The 26,951-nt window shown below is 35.8% G+C and overlaps 1 protein-coding gene across 8 annotated transcripts in view; it reads right to left on the reverse strand.

Moving 5' to 3' along the window:
- Window positions 1–26,951, reverse strand: part of sls (sallimus) — a 249,950-nt gene that overhangs the window by 81,749 nt on the left and 141,250 nt on the right. For 7 of the 8 annotated variants that reach the window (XM_071587293.1, XM_071587296.1, XM_071587295.1 and 4 more), the window contains 15 exons: window positions 18,047–26,866; window positions 16,100–16,417; window positions 15,687–16,004; window positions 15,165–15,325; window positions 14,751–15,008; window positions 14,176–14,383; window positions 13,979–14,079; window positions 12,457–12,578; window positions 12,091–12,311; window positions 11,280–11,354; window positions 6,356–6,460; window positions 6,062–6,244; window positions 4,850–5,316; window positions 4,269–4,520; window positions 772–1,009 (listed from right to left, as the gene is read on the reverse strand). In XM_071587293.1, the coding sequence (XP_071443394.1) occupies window positions 772–1,009; window positions 4,269–4,520; window positions 4,850–5,316; window positions 6,062–6,244; window positions 6,356–6,460; window positions 11,280–11,354; window positions 12,091–12,311; window positions 12,457–12,578; window positions 13,979–14,079; window positions 14,176–14,383; window positions 14,751–15,008; window positions 15,165–15,325; window positions 15,687–16,004; window positions 16,100–16,417; window positions 18,047–26,866 (11,847 nt within the window). Of the gene's footprint in view, window positions 1–85; window positions 618–771; window positions 1,010–4,268; window positions 4,521–4,849; window positions 5,317–6,061; window positions 6,245–6,355; window positions 6,461–11,279; window positions 11,355–12,090; window positions 12,312–12,456; window positions 12,579–13,978; window positions 14,080–14,175; window positions 14,384–14,750; window positions 15,009–15,164; window positions 15,326–15,686; window positions 16,005–16,099; window positions 16,418–18,046; window positions 26,867–26,951 lie in introns of those variants that run through there. The other variant, XM_071587297.1, reaches the window with a different exon arrangement.

Consider the following 26,951-nt stretch of genomic DNA (forward strand, 5'->3'; position numbering starts at 1 on the left):
AAGAATGGTTTATATTATCAATCACAATTCAATAACTGAGACTACATCAGATGTATACAAAGTCTAACTCAAAACCTCTTAACCTGGAAAAATACTTTTCCAGTATGCACTCCATAAACACAAGATTTTGAGAAAATGACAAAAACATCATCTTTTTATTTTACACCTATGTACACACAGCATAATGACCTCCAGCCAAATGATACAAAGTTAAATGCTGTTCAAACACAAAATACACTCTCAAATATTTATGCAGCACACACAAAGTTCAAGATCACACGCAAGCAGTTCATCTCATGCTTTACTTTCACCATTAATTTACACATGGATAAAAAAGTTTTTCGTCATTAGTCCTCTTTGGCAAATTATTCGATGAAAGTGCAAACCATAAAATCAATAGCTTTCATAACAAATTGAAAACAAAAACCCCACAATCCAACTAAGAAGCTTTAAAAAAAGGACACACAAAGTCACAAACACTACGCCATGGTTCATCAAAAACTTTTCCTCATTTAGAAAAGATGTTGGGTCAGGATAAAACCGTGCAACATGCTTTTTGGAGTTATGGCTCATATTTCTTGAATTCTTCTCTTCTTGAACTAAGAGCCTTTTGTGATCTGCAATTTGAATACTAATTATTATTAAAATGCAAACTATATCATGCATAAAAGTTAGTAGACACCACAAGGTTTAAATTACTACAGATTATCTCTTGTAATGAACAATTTCAAAGTTAAGAGATGTACTTGTCTAAAAAAAATTTCACTCTACCTTTTACATGAACTTCAGAGGATTCAGCTGTATGAAGTTCTCCTTCAGTTGTTTCCCATGCTTGAATTCGGAAATCCTCTGGCTGGAAACTGAAGATAGCTTCTTCTACGTTTACCTGATGTTGTTCAGCCATTCGCATGAAAGCCCTGAAACCCATCTCTTCTACTGAAGTTTCCATAGTTGATTCCTCTGATAATACTTCTGATATAACAGCACCATGTCCAATGCGTTCAACAACCTTAAATATATTATTTGTAAAAGCATATACATTCAGTCTTTGATTAAAATACGTAGTTCAGTCATTAATTCTTAAGGAGATTCGGTAATGTTTCCTTGGGTAAAATTTTTCTTTTGTAGCTAAGAATTCTAACACTTGAAATAATAAATAGTTCACAAAAGCATAAATTTCCTTACTATATCAAATGCCATGAAAACAATTGATTTTATGCAAAGAGCTTTCAAAAGTAGGTCATTTAATCAACGGACATCCAACACAGCATGTAAATCAATCAATAAAATTCTCACAATACCAACAAAATGCAATAGATTCATTTGTCCCTTTTAATGTGTCCATGCAACAAATAGCCTATATGCATATTCAATTTACTCTAAGATAACATTATGCAAAAACTTAAGATAGAAGGGACCAGTGGAAGATGTAGCCTTCAGCAATTTGAATATGATTGGGAAATCATTTTTTATAGATTAACATAAGAATACTTATTTCAAACATTTAGTTACAAAAATAGAAATAATATCAGCATTAAAATTGCACTTAAAATACAGACAAACCAAATACAACATATAATTTTTTTTTTAACCATCATCATATGGCTTGTTTCAATGCCATGCCAATTTGCTTCAATGCTGTAACCTTTTCTCAAATAATAATAATAATAATACTTTATTTCCCCAATTGACAAATACATAGCATGGTACAGAATACCATATATTATGTAATTGTATGGGGTACGTCAAGAAGTACAGCAACTTACTACCCAGAAAAATATTATTACAGCTACAATTTAGGTTGGGCATCTCCAAAGGCCAATGTATTTCAAACTTATAGTGTTTTGTTTGATTATAATTTTAGTGAAATTTACATATTTACAATATTTATCATCGACACTTGATTTTATCATGAGAAAATAGATGAATTACTTTGTTTAGTGATGAAGCATCACTAAACAAAGTAATGTGAAGAGTGAAGGCTAGCAGAAGTATGCCTTTTATTAATATGGGAAATATGTAAGCACACATTATTTTCCAAAATCATTCATTTAAAGATATTGCTTTTTTTAAGAAAATTTATTCACTAAAAATCTATACTCAGGGTGATGCTTTATATGACTGTAAAATTTGGACCAAAGGAGTAAAAGAAGTAAGGAGACAATCGAATTGAACCTTGGTACTACATACATATAATGAAATGAAAGCAGTTCTTGAGAGCAATGAATGAAGTTCTCTAAAAAGTAGTTGAAAAGCAGAGTTTATGGAAATCTATTCATAAAAAAAGTGCAACTTCTTGGTCACCAATTGATGCATCATAGTTCCTGAAAATTTAATATATCAGTGACCTCATCAGGACCATTTATTATGGCTCCTGCCAGCTCAGCCCATGGGGTCATAATAACATGGGAGCCCTTTCATCATAACTAGGGTGTAGTTCATGGCAAGGGGTTTGGAGCCTAAAATAAATAGGTGGAAAAAAGAATGAAGGGTTGCAGCAGACCAATCTCAGGATTGATGATTAAGGAAGAAGATACCTCCATCAACCTCCCAGTATTTTTCAATGGTACGAATATTGTGGTGTTTAAACCAGATATAAATTATAATTATGTCATTCTCCTTTAAAACTCATGCAAAAGTTGTTTTCCCCAACAGCCATTCCATGTTTCTAATCCATACTCTTCTACCTCTCTCCCATCTCTCTCTTCAATTATCACAATTCAATAGCCAATTAATATTGCATGTTTCTTTTCCATAGCATCTTAAATTATTTCCTCTAACTGAAACTTGATTTGGAGCCAAGTTCATTGACTTTGCTTTTGTTTCTACAAATAGTATTCTATCACTCACTTATTCTCTTTAATAAGCTTCTTCTTATTTTTCCCTCCCAGTTTGTAACTGTTGATATCCCTCAAGTTCACCTCAAACAGCCCTAATATCTGTATTACCTCTGTGTATCTCCAAGCAAGACAGACATTTAGAGAGAGATCAATTAAATTATGTACTCATGGGCGGCATGGCTCCTTTCCAGAAAAAAATGAGGCTTTGATATTACTTTGGGAATATACAAAATTATCTCAAAGTGCCTAATGAGTTTATTTTCAAATTGATGACAGCATAAAAAAACACAGCAGACCAATTTAAAGATTTGAAATTTGTTTAACTTAGATAAATCAGTTTCATGCAATTTGATAATAATTTCTGAAAGAAGCATTATCAAACTGAATACAAAACACCTATGGGAATTTATAAGTTTAATTAATATATAATATTTTACACATCCAACCATGGTTCATATTACTCCTAATAGGTTGCACTTTGCTTGGTTTTGGTAACAATCTTAGTATAAATATTGTTTCAAGAATTGATGTTTTATGTTTCACATCTGGTTAAAGTCCCAATAACTCGTGGAAATGGAGAAAAAATAGCCCATTACCGTTTTATGCATATTAACACTATATGGCTAAATGATATTGCACTAAGGTATTTTCAAATTGTATACTGTGTCGTAACTGTCTTCTATAGCTAATTTTTTTAAAGGTACTTATTTTATAGGAAGAAGCTTCCACAATTTTAAACTACACACTTATATAACTACCAACATTTTAACAAATAATACTTACACCAGAGGAAATGAAGTTAATTTCTACACTATATAACAAATATAATCCAAAGGCACAAAAATATCCCATGTTGCACATTGGACTTCCATTTATTTTACTTTCATAGGAGTTTCCAATCAACTCAAACATTTTAGGATCAGTAATTTCAATTTTAATAAAGACAGAAATTCATTTGAAGTACTCTTTTCATGAGTATGGTATGTAATGATGGAAATGAGGTAGTGAATGGAATAAAATGATTAACCACAGCCATACCACACCACAATGAAGTACTTAGCATCTCCAAATGCCAAAGCAGAATATTTCCCGAAGCAAATTAAAAATGTGCAAGAAAAAGTAAATAAATTTGGGTGTTAAACAAATTTGAAAAATTCTATCTGAAATCATGGTAATACACAACTGGGCAAATCCCAGGAGATACACAACCTTCATACAGCATTTTCATGATTAAACACATACTCTCTAGCTAAAAATCAGAAATCATATGATTCCCCAAGAATTTGAATCTTAAAATGACCACATGTCAGCCCAATAAAACAACTTAATAATATTCTAGAATTTATTTAGGGTGCATATTTACTAATTCAGACTTCAGCAAGTATGACTAGTTTTTGGTAAAGTTAAATGTATGAAACAATTACAAACCTGCACCATAGCTATTTGTGCTTCTGGAGTCCTCAGAGCTGGGAACTCTCCTGTTTCATACATAGAAGTGACTTCAGACACAGACGTGCCATGGCGAGTTAAGAAGCCTATTCTGGCCAAATCTCTTAAAGGTGATTCACCAGGACCAAATTCTTTAGCTGCAACCCACTGCATGACTTCTTCAACATATGCATTTTCTACAAGATCTTGAGAAAGTGTTGGTCTCACCAATTTAGGCAAACTTGGAGTAACCTGAATTTCGGAATAAAAAGTCCACATTTATGAAAAATAGTTTTTTTAAATTAAACTTCTTGATTTTTTATAAGCATTTATAGCGAAAATACAAATGGACTGAATTTCTCATCATACTCATATTACTGTACCTATTCTAACTTTGATTCAAGATAACTCAATTGAATGGAAAAAATTATATGATATCAGTTATAGCATTAAAGGAAGGTAGAACTGTTTTATATACTATTATTTCGTCCATCATGAGCAATAAGAATGAAAAATAATATATTTTGAGAAACAACAGACTAATCAATCATTTGAACCAGATATGAATGTAAATAACATACCTCTTCCACTTCTTCTGATGATACAACCATTGGTGTGGCTTTCTGAAGAGGAGCTGCCTTCCTTCGCTTTTCTTTACGCGTTTTCTTTACAACCTCTTCCACAACCTCCTCCTCTACCTGATCCTCAGGAACCTTTTCGATGACCTCCTGAGTTGCTTCTTCAATTGCCACCTTCTCCTGCGTGACTTTCTCTAGATCAACATCTTCAGTGATTTGCTGAGCTACCTCCTCAGTAACTTGTTGCACGATCTTCTGAGTAATTGACTGAGTAACCTCCTCTGTAACGTGTTGCTCCACCTCAACTTTCCTCTGCTTTTCTACATGGGTTTTCTTCACTATTTCCTCAACATGTTCTTCTACCTTGTCCTGCACATCTTCAACCACTTTCTTTGGTATTATAGGCTTCTTCTTCTTCTCTTTAACAGCTTTCTTGGTTTCAATTTCATGCAATTCTGACTCTGTCAAAGCTGTGAAAGACATTGAAATTACTAATATGACAAAGAAATTAAATCATATTTATGAGCATACATTGGAAGTGATGAATAAATGAGATATCAAACTGAAGAGTGCAGTCCAAAGATCAGAGTAAGCATAAATGTGACATATAATAATATTCCATATAATAAACCCAGTATGTTAGGGATTCCTTGAACTCATTATTAAGTGTGTGCAAAGCAAAGGTTTTTCCAATGTATGATAAAAATGTTCCATTAAATCATGGACTGAATACATATTTGCTACACTTCATAGGTTGAAGAGATACAAGGAGACTCAATTTCCGTTAACATAACATTCTCTCAACAAAAGCATTCAACTACCCTTTTCTACCTCTTGTCAATTCCAACTGAGGGTCTCCTGCCCTTAAAACTAAATTTTCTTGAAATAATTTCAAATTACCCTGACTCTCAATTTTCGTGCCAGAAATTTACGACGATACAATATTAAATACAATACTAAAAGTGGAATGTATTTCTCAACATTTTAGAGTTGTTTTCAATTCAAATTTTGCAATTAAGCATGTGGTTTTGCCTGAATTAATTAATTTGATTCTGTGTAAACTTAACATTCATATACAAGGGAAAAGTTCATTATACACATACAAGCAGAGTATAAACAATATCCTTTGAACAAGAAAACATTCCAAAAATCATTCAATAATTTTCTAATGAGAGACTATGAATAATAACTAATTATACCCTATATTATAATTACCTGTTACATATAGATGACCTTTGGAGCTAATTGTACCCAACTCATTGGTAGCCTTGCATATGTAAGTGCCTTCATGCTCCTGACTTACACTATTGATAGTTAGTGTAGTTTTCTTATCCTTTATTCTTATTTTAACATTGCTGGAGTTCTTAACAACTTGATTATCTCGATACCAGACAACATCTGAAAAAATATCCAAAAATATTTTAAATTTATTTATAATTGGTATTTTATTTAATGTTATTATTTCAATATTTTCTTATTGATAATTACAACTATTATTTTAAACTATACCTGGCATTGGTGTTCCAGAATATTGGCATTCAAAAGTCACAGTTTCAAATTCTTTTGCTCTTTCATCTCTTACTTCCCTTATGAAGGATGGTGCACTTTTGGAAGCTGTAGGAATATTTTAAAAATAATTAGCATAAAAAGGAAATATAATTCTAATATTCAATAAATCTTTGACCAATAAATCTGAACATTTTTCTCAAAATTCAGCTCTAACTGAGGATCACAAAAAAATGCTCAGTATTTATCCAAATGGTTTTGAATTTGCATTAAATAACAAAAAAAACAATAAATACATACCATATATAAATGAGGCAAGTAAGTATTATGCTACACCCAAAATTCAAGAGAAAACTAAACATACCTGATTTTCAAATTATGTTGTCACAGGATATGAAGACCCTCAAATTTAGATACACGAAAAAAGCCTTGTTATGGAATGTAAATGATAAATTTTCTAAAATACTTTCACAGAATCATGTAACATTTCACTAGTAAGGATATTTCCAATGAAAAACTCATCTGATCTCACTTGTATTCAAACACATGTCTTGCAGTTTTTAGGGGGATGTATTAACTAGTTAAATCACAAAGCCATGCTAACTCAAAAGCGAATTTCCAAATGGTTATTATTTAAGAATAATAAAAACTATGGTGGTGAACTGACATTTAACATTAATATATTTCATGTTTTAGATGAACTGCAGAAATTCAGACAATATCAAAGCAAGGATTTACACCTGTTTCCAAAGATACATGATAGTCCTCATACTTTTAAGTAACAATAGTGACCGTAGCTTAACAGGAAAATGGGAGTCACATAATTTAGCAGCTTGCTTGTGCACTCAACTAAACTCACAACTGAATAAGGGGAAAACCACTTTTCAACATGATTCAGAGAAATATATTTCAAAGCTAGCTCTAATGGCAGAGGTATGTATGTGCTACCAGAAATCTCCTAAATTAGCAAGAGAAATATCCCCTGTACAAGTACAAAGTAATGCATATAAGTAATAAAACTAATAACAGTAATGATACATTATATGGTAATGCCACATAGCCACCCTCTCATTCTGCAGAGTGACTAATGTCTAACATGGAGACATACGAAATATGTCAATTTTGGGTAGGTATTACAGTTTCAAGCATCACTTCTGAGGGTACCATAAATACATATATCTGCTGTACCAAGTTGTTGGCTAGTCAACCATGAGAATGAAATATGTACATTAAGGTTTAGTGGATTATTACCTACAAAAAATGGAAAATCAGCTAAAATATCAGGAATAAAACAGACTGCTGCCTACCCAATTATCAACAAGTTTTCTGAGATTTTCAGGTTTTCTAGGGGGTATTTTCAGTTTCTGAGGCTGTTCCACATCCACAAACAAGTTTATGTTTGGATAATTTTTGGCCAAGTGGTAAGTATCATTGACTGCTATTCAAAAATTAAAAGGAGTCATTGGTAGTCTCATTGCTACATCAGATTTTTAACATAATAAACTGATGTTTGCCAGAAGTACATTCATGTATGTGTAAATACTAGAAGAATATCAAGTAAATATATCACCCTGATCAGAAATTCAGGTCTCCTGTCAGTAAGTAGTGGATACTGACAGGGGATCCTCCCTTAGAGGAACATGGATTTTATGAAAAATGAAACCAGTATCTGAAAAAACAGTGCAATACTATTTGACTAAAATGTCCCACCCCAGCATGAACACTAAGAGTGGCAGGGGCCGTAAAGTTTTATCCACATTAAAAAAATTTACGATTCTTATAAAAAAATAGGAAGCCTGAAAGCCATTTACATAAAATAAACCTAACTTATTCAAAATTAAAATGGTGAAAAACATAATGAAACATTTGGTAGATAAAATCAAAGCTGGGTGGGCACTTATTTTCTATATTTCCATTCCTATCTTTTTCCAGATTAATATTATGTCCTTCCCCATTTTTCTCCCTATTGTCTGATTTTGATCAGATTCAATAGTTTTTGCCAGGACCTGAATGCTTGGTAACCCATGGCAAATATGAAAATGATCTCACAATTAAAAGGAACATTTTTAAATATAATTTTACAGGATTTCCTGATTTGCTTTGAGCTATACAAATAATGACAGCATAATTAACATTTTATTCCAGGCTTCTGAAACAAGATTTCATCATACCAGGAAACCAAAAGTGACAAAAATAAACAGGTTGTTATTTTTTTCTCGATTATTGCTCTGGATTTAGCAAACATCCAAGCAACATATTTATGACTTGTACAACTGTACACATAGGATTGAAGAAATCTTAAGTGCAGCTTATATTCATAATTACCATTTACACTGATTCATGCTATAGATAGCTACTAAAAAGAAAGGAAAGAAGGCTAAGATGATTTTGACCTATGGATTGGAAGAGTGAAGACTATACTGAAAAAATACTGAAGAAGTTGAAAGTTGAAGGTAAGAGGCAGGATCAAGTTAAGTTGGAACGACAAGGTGGAAGTGGCCTCAAGTGGAGAGGGTGGAAATATAAGGAAGCCCTAAATAGGGAGAACTGGACAAGAATCAACAAAATGCTGACCCCATAAGCATGCAATAAGGCTGAGGGAAGGAACAAGAGTAGGTAACATCTCTATGAAATATGTATAGCATTTCAATATAAGTGATCTTGAAATAAAACCTGTAACAGTAATAAAGGTTTTCATAAAATGCATCAACAAGAATCATCGAATGTGCCCCAACAAGACACACCATTAAATTTTCATCAGAAGAATAAACCTCTTTTAGACAAGTAGACACAACATTACACAAATCCCAAAATAGAATTCTACTTTATCTAGACTCCTTATAATACATACCCAATGACTAGAGGTTGCACTAAGTAGTATTCTTCTTCTTATGGTCCTTATCAGTGGTCTAAGTGGAACATGAAACATGCTGTTAGAGGACTAAATTCATCAACACACAATTACAAAAACAGAGTAACAACAACACATTTCTAGGAGACTAAATTGAATTTAAACACTACTGAAATAACTGCTACATAAACTAACAGTAATTTAACTTAAAATTTGGGCTCTATACTGAAATTTTCTTTTGGGTCAAGACATTCATCATTAACAGAAGAGTTTTTGTTCTTTGAGATGACAGTCATCCCATTGTGTGGACTTAAAACAAATATTATGAAGCAAGGAGGTTTTAATGGAGACATTTGAAAGTTATCAATCAATATGATAATATACCATCATGATGAATTTGACTAATATCCTTCCAAATTAAAATGAGAAATTACTCACTAACTTGAACTGGTAACTGCGTTAATCACTGGTGACTAACACAGGCAAAACTATAAGGAATTTTATAGCATTAATAATAGGTGTAATGAAGCTTTTTCTGCAGGCTATGAAAATATTTCTGAGAAACTCCATTCTATTAAGAAAAAAAAAGGTTACCTGATAAAGCATAGGAGTCTTCAGGAGACAATGGACAGGAACTCTCTCCACCATCATCAGACCCCGTGAACAAAATTCCTGCTTTAACTCTCCTTACTCTCCCGACTTGAGAATGACTTTCATCTCCACTCTCCCCACCCATTCCACCAAGTCCTTCCTTCTCTGTCATGCAGTGACTTTCAAACAGAAGGAATTCTTGCAGCTCTTCCATACTGTCAGCTGTATGCAGCTGAGTAAAGGAACCAGGATCAACTTCTCTTGGTTCCAATGGAAAAAGCATCCGTGATGAGCATGCTTCAGCCAATGGAGAAGGGCTTGTTTTCCACAAAGTGTGGCTTCGGGAAACACTAGGGGCTGATTCTGAGAGAGACTGCTGTGATCCTGACACTCTTGGAAACAAAGTTTGAGCAGAGTGTGGAATCTTAGTTGATGATGTCTTGCAGATTGCAGTAGAAACAGAAAAAGTGGATGACACTGAAGAGTGGGAAGATGTGGGTAAGGAAGACAAGGATCCACTAAGCACTTCAGGTCTACCAACTGAAAATTTATCTGATCTTTGCCTTACATATGGAAAAGCAGAATAATCAGTAAGTTCAGCAGAAGTTAAATCTTCTAACATTCCCTGTTCAAACGATGCTGACTGACTTCTCTCTCTAACATGAAATTTTCGCTCCTTGGCATAGTCTTCACTCGTAATTTGCTCCACAGGTACAGAGGAAACAGCTTCATTGTCTTCTTTCACCACATAAATGTCAACTATTTTATTCCTATGCTCAGTGAAATGCAAAGCATTATTACTTTTCCTTTCAAAATGATCAGGTAATAATGTTTTCCCTTCCATAGGCTGGGGGGATGACTGAGACTCAATTCCCAATTTCAAATTGTGAAAATGTTCATGATGCTTCATCTCCAATAAATTACTTTTATTTGTTGCTTGATTTTTAATATCCAAATTGGCTTCCTGAACAAACAATTTTTTTTCAGATGAAATTGAAGTTTCATTGCTACTCACACAAGTGGGAGGACTCTCTGGAGGTTGACTGGAATTCAGTGCCTCTATGGCTGCAGAAATAGACTTGCGATGACTGTGCAAATATTCATTAATGATTATATGAGCAGTCTCAGTGGCACTGCAAGGTGCCATGGCTGTTGGGAGGGAAGTTATTGGCAGTGAAAAATTATCCTTGGTTTGCTCTGGACTAGTTGAAGATGATATAGTTATGGTGGGGAAGATATTTGAATTGCACATGGGAGAGGTGACACTTACAGGCTCAGTCAAATGTAATTTGAACAAAGTACTCACTTCACTCTTTGTTTGCTGCGATTGAGGAGACTTACGGTTTTCACTCAAGTTCACAAAGTCTTCCAGAGCTTGACCTTCATGCAGATTCATAAACACAACATCAGTAGGAATGACTTCAACACCATGCTCAGAGAGTGGCACATGCATGCATTGTCTAGAGTCCAACTTCCCAATTTTACCTTTCAGTTTCTCCTTCATTTCTTCCATTTTTGTCACCCATTCTGGCTTTTTGTACTCCTTACTCTCCAAATGCTCTGTAGGAGTAAAATACAATAATTATTTTAGAGAATACTTATATGCGAATGATTTAAGAACTTTTTAAACTTTTCTAGTGATTTTGAAACCTTGAGACAAATGTTAAAGAGCAGACATATACAGTATCAATTTGAACAGGAAAACAGGCAACAAAATTAAATGCATTAGCGTCAAGTATTAAAGAAAAAAAATTCTGCCGACTCCTGAAAGAAAAATTATAATCAAAAGGAATACATGGAATGTTGTTTGAGTGTCCCTGTTTCTGGTCCTATTTTGTAATGTAAATAGTGAGTTGTGATATGCTAGAAAACATGAAGGTGAAAATGGATGAATAACAGAAGTGAGTAATGCTAATATTCAAGATGACTTTTTTTTGCATATGCACCACTCTTAAGCATCTTCATCATGATCTGGAAAGAAAAGTATCATGGTTAGAGAATCATAGCATAGATAACAGTGACAATGAAAAGAAAGATGAGAAATACCTACTTAGAGAGGCATAACACTGAGAACAGTGACATTTAAAAGAAGTAATGATCCATAGTTTGGTTTCATTAGAAAAAAAGATAAATTGATATATTGAAAAATTACAGAATTCAGATTTGAAATCTCATCTTAAAACAAAACCAGTTAATCATTGCACATTTGTTTTATGCCTAAGCATCACATTTTCTTTCTCTATATATTTTCCCAGTTATAATTTAAATAAAAGAAAGTCTTAACAAATGCACTAACCTTCAACAATTAACTCTGTTGTTGTAGTGTCCATACCCAATCTATTTTGGCCTTCACATAAAATTGGACCCGCATCTTCTGGGGATACTTCAGTGAATGTTAAAACTGATGTTCCATCTTCCATGTTTTCAATTTGTGTTGATTTTGTAGGCTTAACTCTCTTTCCTTTTTTATACCAACGAACTTTGGGTTTAGGCTCCCCAGAAATTTTTGTTTCCAATCTGAGAAGAAAAAAACACCATTGTATTCAAAGAGGTGATATACTGTTTAAAATTTCTAAAACCTAGTACCTAACCTGGGTAAACGTACATTTCACATGCTTAAAATAGTTTAACAATTTCAGTAAATATGAGACATTATTTTTACCTCGCCATTTCTTTTGGTGTGGCATATGAAACACTAGGAAGTTTTGTTGTAAAAACTGGTGCAGTTCCTACTTCACTCTCTGGCAAGTCAGCGTCCTCCTCGGACACTTCAGATAGAGTCTCCTATAAGGAAAATGAGTCAATGTGTAAGTTGAGATGTGTTGAATCCTATTTCAAATGTATTATATCTTTTTTATTTTTAACTCAGAAAGTAATTCTACATCTTAAACTGAGAAATGATTGACAAATATTACTTTATCCTTTATTTTGTTTACAACTGGTTACACTGAATCTAATAACTAGCCATCCAAAAGAGTAAGACCAGAGGTTTGAGTCCCAATGTGGCCAAAGAGTTTTCAATTTTTGATCAACCTCATTTCATTTTTTCTCCTAAACTCAAAAATAAATTAAATATATGCATGTGTGTGAATGGGTGAGTATGTGTTTGTGTGTGTGTTTATGTATGTATGAATGTGTGTGTGTGTATGAAAAAAAAAAAAAAAAATATATATATATATATATATATATATATATATATATATATATATATATATATATATATATATATATATATAATGTGTATTGAGAGAGAAAAGATAGAGGAACATTGCAGGCAAATTTGGAGCGACTCGTAGTCTTCTTACCAAACAATTTGTTGTTTCAGAATATGTGTGTGTATACATGTATATGTATGTACGTGTGTGTTGTACATACAAATATATACACACACACATTCTAGGGTGAAAAGACTATAAGCAGTTGCAAATTTTTTGGCAGGTTTATTTTGTGCTTGCCATTTGTGTTCCTGTCTTTACTTACTCTATCCACAAGACATTTTTCACAAAAATGAATGGCTGTTTCCATCATCTCTTATGGTGATTTTGTATTTGACTTTGCACATATTCGTTCACTAAATGGCATTACGATACCCTCACTAGAACTCAAGAGTCTTCTCTGATTTTGAACTCTGCTCAAAAAGCATTCCTTTAAATGACTCTTCCAACTATATTACCTCTTGTTTATCCCTTTATATTTGTCCTAACCTTTCCTTCTGTTTCAAGAAAACCCACAGCATATGTGTAAGGATGGATATGAATGAGTAGTTATATACAAATTTAGCCCATATGCATAAACATAATTCTTATATATTAAAATCTATTTTTATAAAATGTCAAAACTTTATTCTAAAATAAAAATTTCAATGTAATATATGGACATATTATTAAAATTTTATGGAAGTGTGCTCACACTAATTTTTTATGAAGTATTACACTCTGGTTTTAAGGAAGGCTCTGGACAAGGAGAAACAGAGGGCAACTAAATTTCTAATAAGGAGAATTACACTAAAGTACTCAAAATATTTTATTTACAATGGTTTACAAGTAATTTGCAATACATTAGTCAGGGATGAAAAGATGACAATGTCATTTTTATTAACAAAGAAAACACTCCATACTCGATAAAATATTTGGACAGGGAATACATGATGGTCAAGTGTCATAGATTGACCTATAATAAATTACCTTTTCAGCCAGAAGATCTTCCTCTGAACCACTTTGACCAGCCGTAAGAGATGTTCCAACAGTCACAGAAGCTATTTCTGAATCAGGAATATATTCATATGCTAAAGCATGGAAAAAAGTTCAATCAAATTATTGGCATATTCTCGCATGATTTAAGTTTGATGTCAATTCCAATGCAAGGATGAAATTGAACAAACCTTCCACAACAAGAGATGTAGCACAAACAGTTTCACCAGCACGATTCACAGCTCGGCAAGTATACTGCCCAGCATCCTCCGGGAAAATTTCAGAGATGGCAAGTTTACATACACCTTCAGTATCTTGAAAGATAGTGACATCTTTACCCTCTTTTACTGGTTTCCCATTATGGAACCACATTACCTTGGGTGTGGGTTTCCCTGTCACCTGAAGGGAAGACAGTTATCAAAATAAAGTCTTCAAATGTCACCAACTATTGTTCATTTCAACAACATGAATCAAATAACTTTACTTCTCCTAGCATAAAACTAATTCTCTCACATCTATCTGAAGCATTGAGTAAATCTAAATGTTGGAGATGCATGCAAAAATTATGCACACAAGAGTTAAGAATAATTTTTGGTTATTGAAAAATAATTATGTAGCAGCTTCTTCCACAAGCATATTTTATGATAGATATTTATAGATCCTATTTAGGAGATAATACCATAAACATTATGGAGGACATTTTAAGCACAAAGGATTTGTTTTCAGAAACTGTGATTAAAATGAAACCTGCATCAACTATAATTACCTTGCAAGTAAGGCGAACTTCTTCCCCATCCATTACACGGAAGGTAGGTTGAAGTGGTGCTGGAAATAATGGTGCAGCAAATTCTTCTACCATTTCAGTGGCATGTTCAGGTAGTATGGCCAAAGTTGCCAGTGATGTAACTGAACCAGCAACATTTTCTGCACGCACAGTAACATGACCAGCATGCTCACTGAGTGCTTCTTTTATCATCAAAACAGACTTGTTTTCTTCAGTAGTGATCCTCAAATCATCCGTTGACTGCAAAAAGGTTGTATTAAAGTACACTTTATAACAAAAATCTTAATACTAATATTAAGAGATTATTTCGCAAAACTGACCTCATTAATTATGATACGCATTACTCATTAACTGTATAACAAACACTAATTAAACATCATTATAACATAATATCACCTGCACAGGTGCAGAATGAAGGAACCACTGAAACGATGATGTTGGATGAGAATCTACTTGAGCCTCCATAATAACTACATCTCCTTCGGGAACCATCTGTGGTTCTGGCTGCTTAATGAATCGTGGTGGTCTAACATCGGCCATCTCAGCCTGTTGTGGCTCTGAAAATATAACCATATCAAAGTAAAGCCAATGAAAATAACTTGTTAAAAATTCACTTAAGGTATTTAGTATGTATTCCAGCCCTAAATATTAACTAAGACAGAATTTGGTGAAAAAAATATATTTTTGACACTCATAATAACATAGTAAATTGAGAACCTAACACCTTTATGACACACTAAATAGCATACATACTGCCTTGTTAGACTAAAAAAGTAGGTGGATTTACATTATAAAAGAATATAAATACACCTCTATTATAATTCTCCTAAGAAATTCAAAAAAATTAAGTATCACCATACTTATTTACATTTTTGGAATGTTAATGTGATAAAAATGGATGAGTCAAAAAATAATTACCCGTAACTGCCACAGTTCCTGAGCTACGTGCCTCTCCAACTTCATTCATTGCTCGAACTTCATATTTTCCACCATCTTCCTTGAATATTTCATGAATTTCTAGGGTGGTTACACCCTCTTCCACAATAATTTCCATTTGTGACCTTCCTGGATGAATCTCCTTTCCATTACGATACCACTTGACTGATGGCATTGGCTTTCCTTCAAATTTGGCCTGCAAAGTGATGGACTCCCTTGCACGCACCAGCATTGCCTCAAGAGGCCTGGTGATCTTGGGAGCCATTAGTGCTTCAAGCTCCTCAACTACAGGGGCATAACCTATGGGAGAACCAAATGAGAGAAGAAGCTACATTTTGCATCCTTGATGCAATAATTTGAATTCATTACAGACTATGACTCTAGAGAGTGCTTACTTTCCACAATATTGGCTCTGCATTCTGCTCTACCAAACTTATTAATGGCCCTAACTTTAAAAATAGTTAGATCTTCCCCTGTAACTTCTGATATAGTCAGAGTAGCAAGGCCTGTTTCAGGGTTATATTCAGCAATTTCCTTTGGCCTTGGAACATGCTGCATTGGTTTCCCAACCTCTTCTTCTCCCTTAAACCAATGAACTTCAGGAGCAGGTTTTGCAACTACAACACACTCCAGTTTTGTTTCTTTACCAATCACAGCACGCTGAGGTTTCAAAGGTGTTGTAAAATGTGGAGCTTCTCCCAACTCCTCTTCTTCTGCAAAAGACATTAACAAATACAAATAATCAAATACTGGAACAATTTCTGCACTAAAAATTATAGTCTGAAGTTATTACAAACTCATGCTCAAGCACTGCCCACAAAGATCAAGTCAAGAGGGTATGCTTGACTACAATGGTGATTCCTGATTAGGATCAACATAGAGGTTATCCACTTACATTAATAAGCATTTAGAGAATATGTTAAGTAAATAAAAAATATGAAATTTACCAGCCCAGATTTTATTAGTTTCTACCATTTCACTTTGTTATTTGAAAATTTATCACACTCTAATACAAACATTCACCACACTGACACAAAAAATGAACAAGCCCTGAAATTATTTCATTGAACAGTATCATATAGCTTCCAATTTTGTAAGCATAGTTTGATTCCAAAAAGTATCTTTTATTTATTTCAATAACTTTGCATGCTATAAAGTTCAATCAGGAGAAACTTGTGCAAAAAATGATTAACCCAAAGAAATTATGCAATCAAAATCTATACTTGAATGATCAATTGCATATATCACACAAACCAATTTACTGTTAGAGATATAACTAAATCTTACACTTTAAATATCTATTTCAGGTGCATATGGAAGTTTGCCATTGAAACTTCACCAAGAGGTATTGGCAAAAACATTTAAAAATAACACTACTTCAATGGTAGCAGCCCCTAATGCATTATTAATGAGTTGATATATTAGTCACCCAAAAAGAATTTAAATGATCACATGTAAAAGTAAATTAAATTGACTCCACATTACTAAATCAGATTTAACTGACATGGCACATGCAGAGCATTCTTCAAAGCATGATATATGTTAGGGGTTACATGTATATTAATGGCAAAAGAAAACTAATTTCTTACCAAAATTTGACCATGATTCCATCTCTAAAAACTAAAATATTGCTAAAGAGTGCACTCCTGTAATTACTACATGTTTAAAAGCATTTAAGAGGATTGGGAGAGGGACCAATCCTATGCAAAGCAAACCTAGGGAGCAACTGAAGGGTAAAGTTGGCTATTTGCCTCTTAGCAAACACTTTTCTTTCTCTTTTATCACATGACCACCCTTTATAGGTGAGTAAAAATATCCTACTCCTGAATGCTTTGACTATCTTGTCTGTAACTGTTTTCCCAGGGAACTATTATATAGGACAACCATCATGAGTTTGTTTTGGTCATATTTAGTAGTTTTATATTAAATCACCATGCACTTAAATTATATCTCTCATTCACATGTGCGTATAAATATATTATATATATATTGAATGTGAATGCTTTTATTGCTATACTATTCAGAATTCAACTTCATTGAACATTTGAAGCAAATAAAACATAAAAAGAGACAGTTTCAGGGGAGGGTTTTAAAAAGTAAATTACTATAGTAGAAAGACCAAAAAAGAATGGCTAAAAGCTAATAACCTGAGAAGAGAATAGAATGCTATTTGAATATCAACTGTGGTGAAATGTCAATATGTGAATTAATTATACTCATCACATAAAACATATGAGTATTATTTATTAGTATTAATCAAGTCATTCAACATAGCACTAAAGTCTACAAAACAGGAGACAAACATACCACAATATTTAAGGATAAAACACTAATTTACATACCAATTACAATCAAATTGGCAGTAGATGTAGCAACACCAGCACAGTTGACTGCACGGCAGGAGTAGTTAGCCACATCCTTCAAAGTAGTATTTTGAATTTCCAAAGTGGCAGTAGAATCCACAATGAACATGGAAACTCGTTCAGAGGGTTCTACCAACACAGAACCATCACGATACCATTGGACCGTGGGAAAAGGTCTACCAGCAACTTCACACGTGAGATGAGCAACAGTACCCTGCTTGGCTAGGACTGGTTCAAGACGCCTTGTGAAAGTTGGAGCAACAGAGTCCACAATTTCTTCTTCTAATGCTTCTTGTTCAATAAATTCAATGGATTCTTTCATATGTGGCATCTTTTTCACCTTCTTTCTGCTTCTCTTCACACTGGTTTGTACATGTTCAATTACATTTTCCTCCTGAGCATCACCAACAATCATTTTGGATACACGGGTAATTTTGCCTTGTTGTTTTGTAACCAATACCTGAGCTTGAGAAATACCTTCTTGAACAACCATCTTCCTCTCCTCAATGACCACAGCAGGTTGCAGTTCTTGCATTTTCATTGGTTGAATTTCCATTGCTGTTTCCTCAGACAAATCATATGATACAGGTTCTTCTTTTTTAACAGGCTTGGGTTGAACATCATCCTCCTTTAAGGTCAAAACATTCACTTCCTGTTTTTCAATCACATCAGGTTGAATTTGAGGAACAACTTTTACCTTCTTTCCTCTACGCCAGGGTAACACTGGCTCTTCAGGTAATTTTTCTGGCTCCTGTTTTTCAGATTCAGGGAATTCAACACTTACAGGTTGAGATATAATTTTCTCTGGTTCTGGCAATTCGGGTCTTGGTTTCCGGACAGGTTTCAGCTTCACCTCTTCCTTCTCTTCTGGTTTTTCCTCCCTTTCTTTCCTGAATGGCTTCAGTTTCACTTCTTCCTTCTCCTCCTCCGGTTTATCCTTCTTGATTGGTTTAAGAGTCACTTTCTCTGGTTCTGGTGACTCGGGTCTTGGTTTTTGGAATGGTTTCAGCTTCACATCTTCCTTCTCTTCTGGTTTCTCTTCTCTTTCTTTCCTGAATGGCTTCAGTTTCACCTCCTCTTTCTCCTCTTCCGGTTTATCCTTCTTGATTGGTTTAAGTGTCACTTTTTCTGGTTCTGGTGACTCGGGTCTTGGTTTTCGGAATGGTTTCAGCTTCACCTCTTCCTTTTCTTCTCGTTTTTCTTCTCTTTCTTTCCTGAATGGCTTCAGTTTCACCTCCTCCTTCTCCTCTTCCAGTTTATCCTTCTTGATTGGTTTCAGTGTCACTTTCTCTGGCTCTGGCGATTCGGGTCTTGGTTTCCGGACAGGTTTCAGCTTCACCTCTTCCTTCTCTTCTGGTTTCTCTTCTCTTTCTTTCCTGAATGGCTTCAGTTTCACCTCTTCTTTCTCCTCCTCTGGTTTATCCTTCTTGATTGGTTTAAGTGTCACTTTTTCTGGTTCTGGTGACTCAGGTCTTGGTTTCCGGAATGGTTTCAGCTTCACGTCTTCCTTCTCTTCCGGTTTTTCTTCTCTTTCTTTCCTGAATGGCTTCAGTTTCACTTCTTCCTTCTCCTCCTCAGGTTTATCCTTCTTGATTGGTTTAAGTGTCACTTTTTCTGGTTCTGGTGACTCAGGTCTTGGTTTCCGGAATGGTTTCAGCTTCACGTCTTCCTTCTCTTCCGGTTTTTCTTCTCTTTCTTTCCTGAATGGCTTCAGTTTCACTTCTTCCTTCTCCTCCTCAGGTTTATCCTTCTTGATTGGTTTAAGTGTCACTTTTTCTGGTTCTGGTGATTCGGGTCTTGGTTTTCGGACAGGTTTCAGCTTCACCTCTTCCTTCTCTTCTGGTTTTTCCTCTCTTTCTTTCCTGACTGGCTTCAGTTTCACTTCTTCTTTCTCCTCTTCCGGTTTATCCTTCTTGACTGGTTTCAGTGTCACTTTCTCTGGCTCTGGTGACTCAGGTCTTGGTTTCCGCACAGGTTTCAGCTTCACCTCTTCCTTTTCCTCAGGTTTCTCCTCTCTTTCTTTCCTGAATGGCTTCAGTTTCACTTCTTCCTTCTCCTCCTCTGGTTTATCCTTCTTGATTGGCTTCAGCGTCACTTTCTCTGGCTCTGGTGACTCAGGTCTTGGTTTTTGTACTGGTATTAGTTTCACTTCTTCTTTTTCTTCATCTGGCTGTTTAGTCTTCTTTCCTCTTCTCCAAGGAGCCTTAGGTATCTCAGGTTTTTCTTCTTTCACTCTGCCTTTCTCAGTATCAACTGCAGGGAGCTCTCCTTCAGGCTTATCTGGAATTTTGTCTTTAAATACTTTTTGTGCACCTTTTTGAAGTGTACTTTCTTCTTTCAATTCCAAAACTGTGAGTTCCTCTTTTACGATTGAAGTCAGAGTCACTTGACCAGCTTCAGTTTTTACCTCGGATATTTTCTTCCCTCGTCTCCAAGGAACTTTTGGCTTTTCTTCAAGACTTTCTGGTTTGGGAACCAATGGTTCTGAAATATCTGGTTTTTCTAATACCTCTGGTTGCTTATCTTCTCTTTTCTCAACCTCACTTGTTACCTTTTTACCACGTCGCCATGGAAGAATAGTTTCCTCTTTGACCATTGAAATATCAGTTTTTGTAAGCTCATCTGTAACTATTTCAGAAGTCCTATCTTCCTCACTCTTTATCTCATCACGTTTGAAAGGTTTTAGAACAACCTTTTCTGGCTCTGGTGACTCGGGTCTTGGTTTTCGCACAGGTTTCAGTTTCACCTCTTCCTTCTCTTCTGGTTTTTCCTCCCTTTCTTTTCTGAATGGTTTCAGTTCCACCTCTTCTTTCTCCTCTTCTGGTTTGTCCTTTTTGATTGGTTTCAGTGTCACTTTCTCTGGTTCTGGTGACTCAGGTCTTGGTTTCCGCACAGGTTTCAGTTTCACCTCTTCCTTTTCTTCTGGTTTCTCTTCTCTTTCTTTCCTGAATGGCTTCAGTTTTACCTCCTCTTTCTCCTCTTCAGGTTTATCCTTCTTGATTGGTTTCAGTGACACTTTCTCTGGCTCTGGTGATTCGGGTCTTGGTTTTCGGAATGGTTTCAGCTTCACCTCTTCCTTCTCTTCTGGTTTCTCTTCTTTTTCTTTCCTGAATGGTTTCAGTTTCACTTCTTCCTTCTCCTCCTCCGGTTTATCCTTCTTGATTGGTTTAAGAGTCACTTTCTCTGGTTCTGGTGACTCGGGTCTTGGTTTTTGGAATGGTTTCAGCTTCACATCTTCCTTCTCTTCTGGTTTCTCTTCTCTTTCTTTCCTGAATGGCTTCAGTTTCACCTCCTCTTTCTCCTCTTCCGGTTTATCCTTCTTGATTGGTTTCAGTGTCACTTTCTCTGGCTCTGGTGATTCGGGTCTTGGTTTCCGGACAGGTTTCAGCTTCACTTCTTCCTTCTCTTCTGGTTTTTCCTCTCTTTCTTTCCTGAATGGCTTCAGTTTCACTTCTTCCTTCTCCTCCTCTGGTTTATCCTTCTTGAATGGCTTCAGTGCCACTTTCTCTGGTTCTGGTGACTCAGGTCTTGGTATTCGGAATGGTTTCAGCTTCACCTCTTCTTTCTCCTCTTCCAGTTTATCCTTCTTGATAGGTTTAAGTGCCACTTTCTCTGGTTCTGGTGACTCAGGTCTTGGTTTTCCAAAAGGTTTCAGCTTCACCTCTTCTTTCTCCTCTTCCGGTTTATCCTTCTTGATAGGTTTAAGTGCCACTTTCTCTGGTTCTGGTGACTCGGGTCTTGGTTTTCCAAAAGGTTTCAGCTTCACCTCTTCCTTCTCTTCTGGTTTTTCCTCTCTTTCTTTCCTGAATGGCTTCAGTTTAACCTCCTCTTTCTCCTCTTCTGGTTTATCCTTCTTGATTGGTTTTAGTGTTACTTTTTCTGGTTCTGGTGACTCAGGTCTTGGTTTCCGCACAGGTTTCAGCTTCACCTCTTCCTTTTCCTCAGGTTTCTCCTCTCTTTCTTTCCTGAATGGCTTCAGTTTCACTTCTTCCTTCTCCTCCTCTGGTTTATCCTTCCTGATTGGTTTCAGTGTCACTTTCTCTGGTTCTGGTGACTCAGGCCTTGGTTTCTGCACAGGTTTCAGCTTCACCTCTTCCTTTTCCTCTGGTTTCTCCTCTTTTTCTTTCCTGAATGGCTTCAGTTTCACTTCTTCCTTCTCCTCCTCTGGTTTATCCTTCTTGATTGGCTTCAGCATCACTTTCTCTGGCTCTGGTGACTCAGGTCTTCGTTTCTGCACAGGTTTCAGCTTCACCTCTTCCTTCTCTTCTGGTTTTTCTTCTCTTTCTTTCCTGAATGGCTTCAGTTTCACTTCTTCTTTCTCCTCTTCTGGTTTATCCTTCTTGAATGGCTTCAACATCACTTTCTCTGGCTCTGGTGATTCGGGTCTTGGTTTCTGCACAGGTTTCAACTTCACCTCTTCCTTCTCTTCTGGTTTCTCTTCTCTTTCTTTCCTGAATGGCTTCAGTTTCACCTCCTCTTTCTCCTCTTCAGGTCTATCCTTCTTGATTGGTTTCAGCGTCACTTTCTCTGGCTCTGGTGACTCAGGTCTTGGTTTTCGGACAGGCTTCAGCGTCACCTCTGCCTTCTCTTCTGGTTTCTCTTCTCTATCTTTCCTGAATGGCTTCAGTACCACTTCTTCTTTTTCTTCCTCTGGTTTCTCTTTCTTGATTGGCTTCAGTGTCACCTTCTCAGGCTCTGTTGACTCTGGTCTTAGTTTTCCTACTGGTTTCAGCTTGACTTCATCAATTTCTTGTGGTAATTCTTCTTTTCCTGGTTTTGTCTTTTTTCCTGGCTTCAGGGTAATTTTCTCTGGTTCTGGTGATTCAGATCTTTCCTTAGTTGTGAATTTCATCTTTGGCTCATCTTTCTCTTCTGATTTTTCCCAATCAAATGGCTTGAAGGATATCCTCTCAACTTCAGGCGACTCAACAAGTTTGTTATCAGGTGTAAATATTATACTATCTGACTTTTCTTTTTCATCCTTTTTCACAGGTTTTTCCTTTCTGAATGGTTTCAGCACTACTTTTTCAGGTTCTGGAGACTTAGGTCTAGGCTTTTGTGCAACCTTCCATCTTTTATCATCATCCTCAATTTCATCTTTTTCTTTTCCTTTTCCCATAATGAGTTGGCGATCTTTGTCTTTTTCATCTGGCTTCTTTGGTTTTTTACCTCTTCTCCAGGGTGCTTCTGGCTGTGTTGTTATTTCCTTGGGAAATTCCTCATCAGAAACTTTATCTAACTCTTCCAGGGGAACTTCCTCTCTGTCTGTTGGCTTAAATGGCATGGGCAATGCAATATTTTCTTTTTCTGGCTTCTTTTCCTCAGATGATATATCTTCAGGCATTTTCTGAGGAATTGGTTTTAATTCAACAACTTCCCTGTCCTCTTTGGTTTCCACGTGTTCTCTTTTCACTGGCTTTAAGACAATTTCCTCTTTTTCCTCAGCAATTTCAGGTCTTATAATTTTTTTAGCAGGTTTTAGTTTTACATCTTCAGGTTTTTCAAAGACTGGTTTACCAGGTTTTTCTTTTGTTTTGGGATACTTCTCCTCCACCATTTCTTTTTCTGATTTCGTTACCTGCTTTGTGACATCATCAGGAGTAATGCGAAGCTCAGAATCATCAACTTCATCCTCGGTTAATTCAAATTTTTCCTTTAATCCCTTTTTCTTTTTCACTTTTCTCACTCCTGGTTTGTCATGAATTTCAGAAACTGGTTCTAATTCTTTGGGTTCTTGCTCCGCATGAAAATCAATAGATTTTGGTTCTTGAACTATTTCATGACTAAATTTTTCAAGGGGTTTTAAATGGACTTCTTCTGTAATTACTTTTTCTGGCTCCTTCTTATGCTTTGGAATTCTCTTAAGAGCAACTTGCTCAGTCCATGGAATTACTTTCTCTACCGAATCATCTGTTTTAGATTCCTGAAGTTTCTTCGGCTTCCTCCAAGGAGCCTCTGAAACAGACTGAGGCATATCCTCCTTCAAGGAACCTTCAACTGTGAGAGTGTCTGTATCTTCCGTATCTCTAATTTTCTCTGGTGCTCTAACAGTATCATCAGGAATATCTTTCTCTTTTAACTCGATAGGGCTTTTCTCATCATCATCATGCTTTTTAGAAGGAATTACTTTTTTATTTGGAGATTCTTCTTCTGTGACCAATTTATCAGTTTTTAGCAAACTGATATCTTCATCTTGCTGTATCACTTGAAAACCAGTATCGGACGTGGTTGTTTTCTGAACTATTAACTTCTCAGCCATAGCAACTTCCTTCAAATCAATTTTCTCCAATTCTTCCTTTGTTATTTCTTTTTGAATTCTTTTAGTCGGCTTCAACTGAACCTCTTCCAATATTTGCTTTTCTGGCTCCCTTACCTCTTTTGGAACTCGCTTCAATTTCAAAAACTCTTGTGTCCATGCAGGTCCTCTTTCTTCATCAATTTCTTCTGTTTTTGGATGCTGAACAGTAACAGTATCTTTTGGTTTTCTCCATGGAGCTTCTATTTTCTCAGATTTTTCATCTTCTATCATCTTCACAGAGAGTAAGCTAGTATCCTCTTTATTTTCACTGATGACAGTTGTTGTATCAGTGGTTTCAGGTAAACTCTTAGTGGGTTTATCTCTTCTTACAGGTTTCAATTTGATTTCCTCAGGAACAATTTCTTCCTCTTTAGGTTTTTTAGGTATTGGTTTCAGTGTAACCTTTTCTGGCTCCTCTGGTTCTGGTTTATCCTTTGTTATTGGCTTTAACTTCAGCTTTTCAGATATTTCATCTTCCTTTGGTTTCTGTGGTACTGACTTCAAAGTCACTTGCTCTGGTTTGTCATCTTTGGTATCATCCTTTCTCACAGGTTTTAATTTAGTTTCCTCTGGTAATTTTTCTGCAAAAGGCTTTCTTGGAATCAGCTTCTGAATTTCAACTTCAGGCTCCTGAGAGATAATTCCTCTCTCAGTATATGGCTTCAGGTCAATTCTTTCTACTTCTTCTTGAGGATATTCTCGCTGAGTGCGTTTTGTGGGCTTTAAATGAACTTCTTCTAAAGTTTCTTTTTCAGGTTCTTTCTTTTCTCTAATGACTGGCTTTAACCTGCTGGAATCATGAGCCCAAGGTACGGATTTCTCAACTATTTGGGTAGCTGTTGTTTCTTCTTCAACCTCTTTCTTCGTTTTCAAAAGAGTTTTTGAGTCTTTTGTCAGCCATGGGAGTTTGCTGGTAGGTTTCTGTATATCATCTTCAACAGATTTTTCAACCAAGAGAGTTCTGGTGTCTTCTACATGACTAGTCTTTTCTGTTGTGGTTTGTTCTTCAGTTTTAGTATCTTGAAATGTGGGCTGCTTTTTCAAAACCTCAGGGTATTCTATTGGTTTAAGTCCAACACTCTCTAAAGTTTCTTTTGGTATTTCCCTTTGCACCTGTTTGGTAGGCCTCAACTTTACCTCCTCAATGGTTCCTTTTTCAGGTTGCCTTCTCTCTTGAGGTGTTTTCTTTAACATTATATCCTCCTGTGTCCAAGGGATGGACTTACTAGTTACTTGCTGTACTGTCTCATCAACATGAAGAATGCTGGTGTCTTCAATTGTTTGTGTTTCTTCAATAATCTCCTTCTCTCTCTGAGATATTTTGGATAACTCTTCTTCAATTGTTTTCTTTAGCTCCATTATGGTTAGATCTTCTTCATCCAAATCATCCCTTTGTACAGGTTTTAGGGTGACTTCCTCTAATTGCTCTTTTGGAATTTCCTTAGGAATTCTTTTTGTTGGCTTTAACTGAACTTCTTCAATTTTCTCCTTTTCAGGCTCCCATCTTTCTTTTGGTGCCCGTTTCAGCTTTATTGGTTCCTGAGTCCACGGAAGAGCTTTTGTTGCTTTTGAAATGCTGGATATGTCTTCCAATGTTTCTTTTGTCATGATTGACTGATCTTCTTGAGTTTGCCACGGTAATTTTCCAGATGGCTTTCTCTGTAATCTGACATCTTCTTCCATGGTACTGTCCAAATGTAAGAGACTGGTATCTTCCTCATGCACTATCCTCTGAGATGTATCAGGACGAGTACGATCTTTATCAGCAGGTTTTTGGCCCTTTTGGGTAGGCTTTGGGGTGACACTTTCTGTTTCATCAGTAAGCTCAGGTACTCTTTTGGTGACTGGTTTCAACTTAAAACTCTCAACTTCCTCTTTCTTCTTCTCTGATGGTTTTACTGGCTTAAGGTCTACAGCCTCCAATGATTCCTGGGGTATTTCCTTAGTAGTCCTTTTAGTCGGCTTCAATGAAACCTCCTCCAACTTCTCTTTTTCAGGTTCTTTTCGTTCTTTTGGTGCTCTTTTAAGCTTCACCTGCTCCTGAGTCCACGGAAGAATGGCCTTTCCTGGGATTTGTAAATTATCCTCTGCTGAAGGACGACGAGCTTGTTCAGTCCTTGTTTTGCCTCTCCTCCAGGGTGTAGTTGCACTGTCCAATGAACGATCTCTTCCACGCCGCCAAGGAGGAAACTGAGATGCTTCTGTTGTCTCTTTGAGCATTGATCTGTCAACTGACAATGAAGATGAAGCTACATGACGTCCCCTGCGACTACGACGCCATGGTAAAGTCTCATCTCCTCTAGGCCTTCCACGCCATGACTCTCCCTGCGTGTCTTCTGTTGAAGGGATTATCTCATCTTCTTCAACATCCTCAGAAGTCTGAAGGTAAGTGGAGTCCTCTGTATCTTGCCTCCTATCAACACTCGTAATATGTAACTTCTTCGTTTTCTTGTCTGGTTTCTGGTCAGGAACAGTGGTATAATGCATTCTGCCTGTGCGCCCTGAAAGTTAAAATAATCCTAGGCTTATCCCAAAAAGATACAAAGATATTGACACCTTGAATCCAAAACCACAAGTTAATTGATT

This window comes from Hetaerina americana, unplaced genomic scaffold (assembly GCF_022747635.1).
Source record: "Hetaerina americana unplaced genomic scaffold, ioHetAmer1.1.p SCAF_3, whole genome shotgun sequence".
Classification (NCBI taxonomy): Eukaryota; Metazoa; Arthropoda; class Insecta; order Odonata; family Calopterygidae; genus Hetaerina; species Hetaerina americana.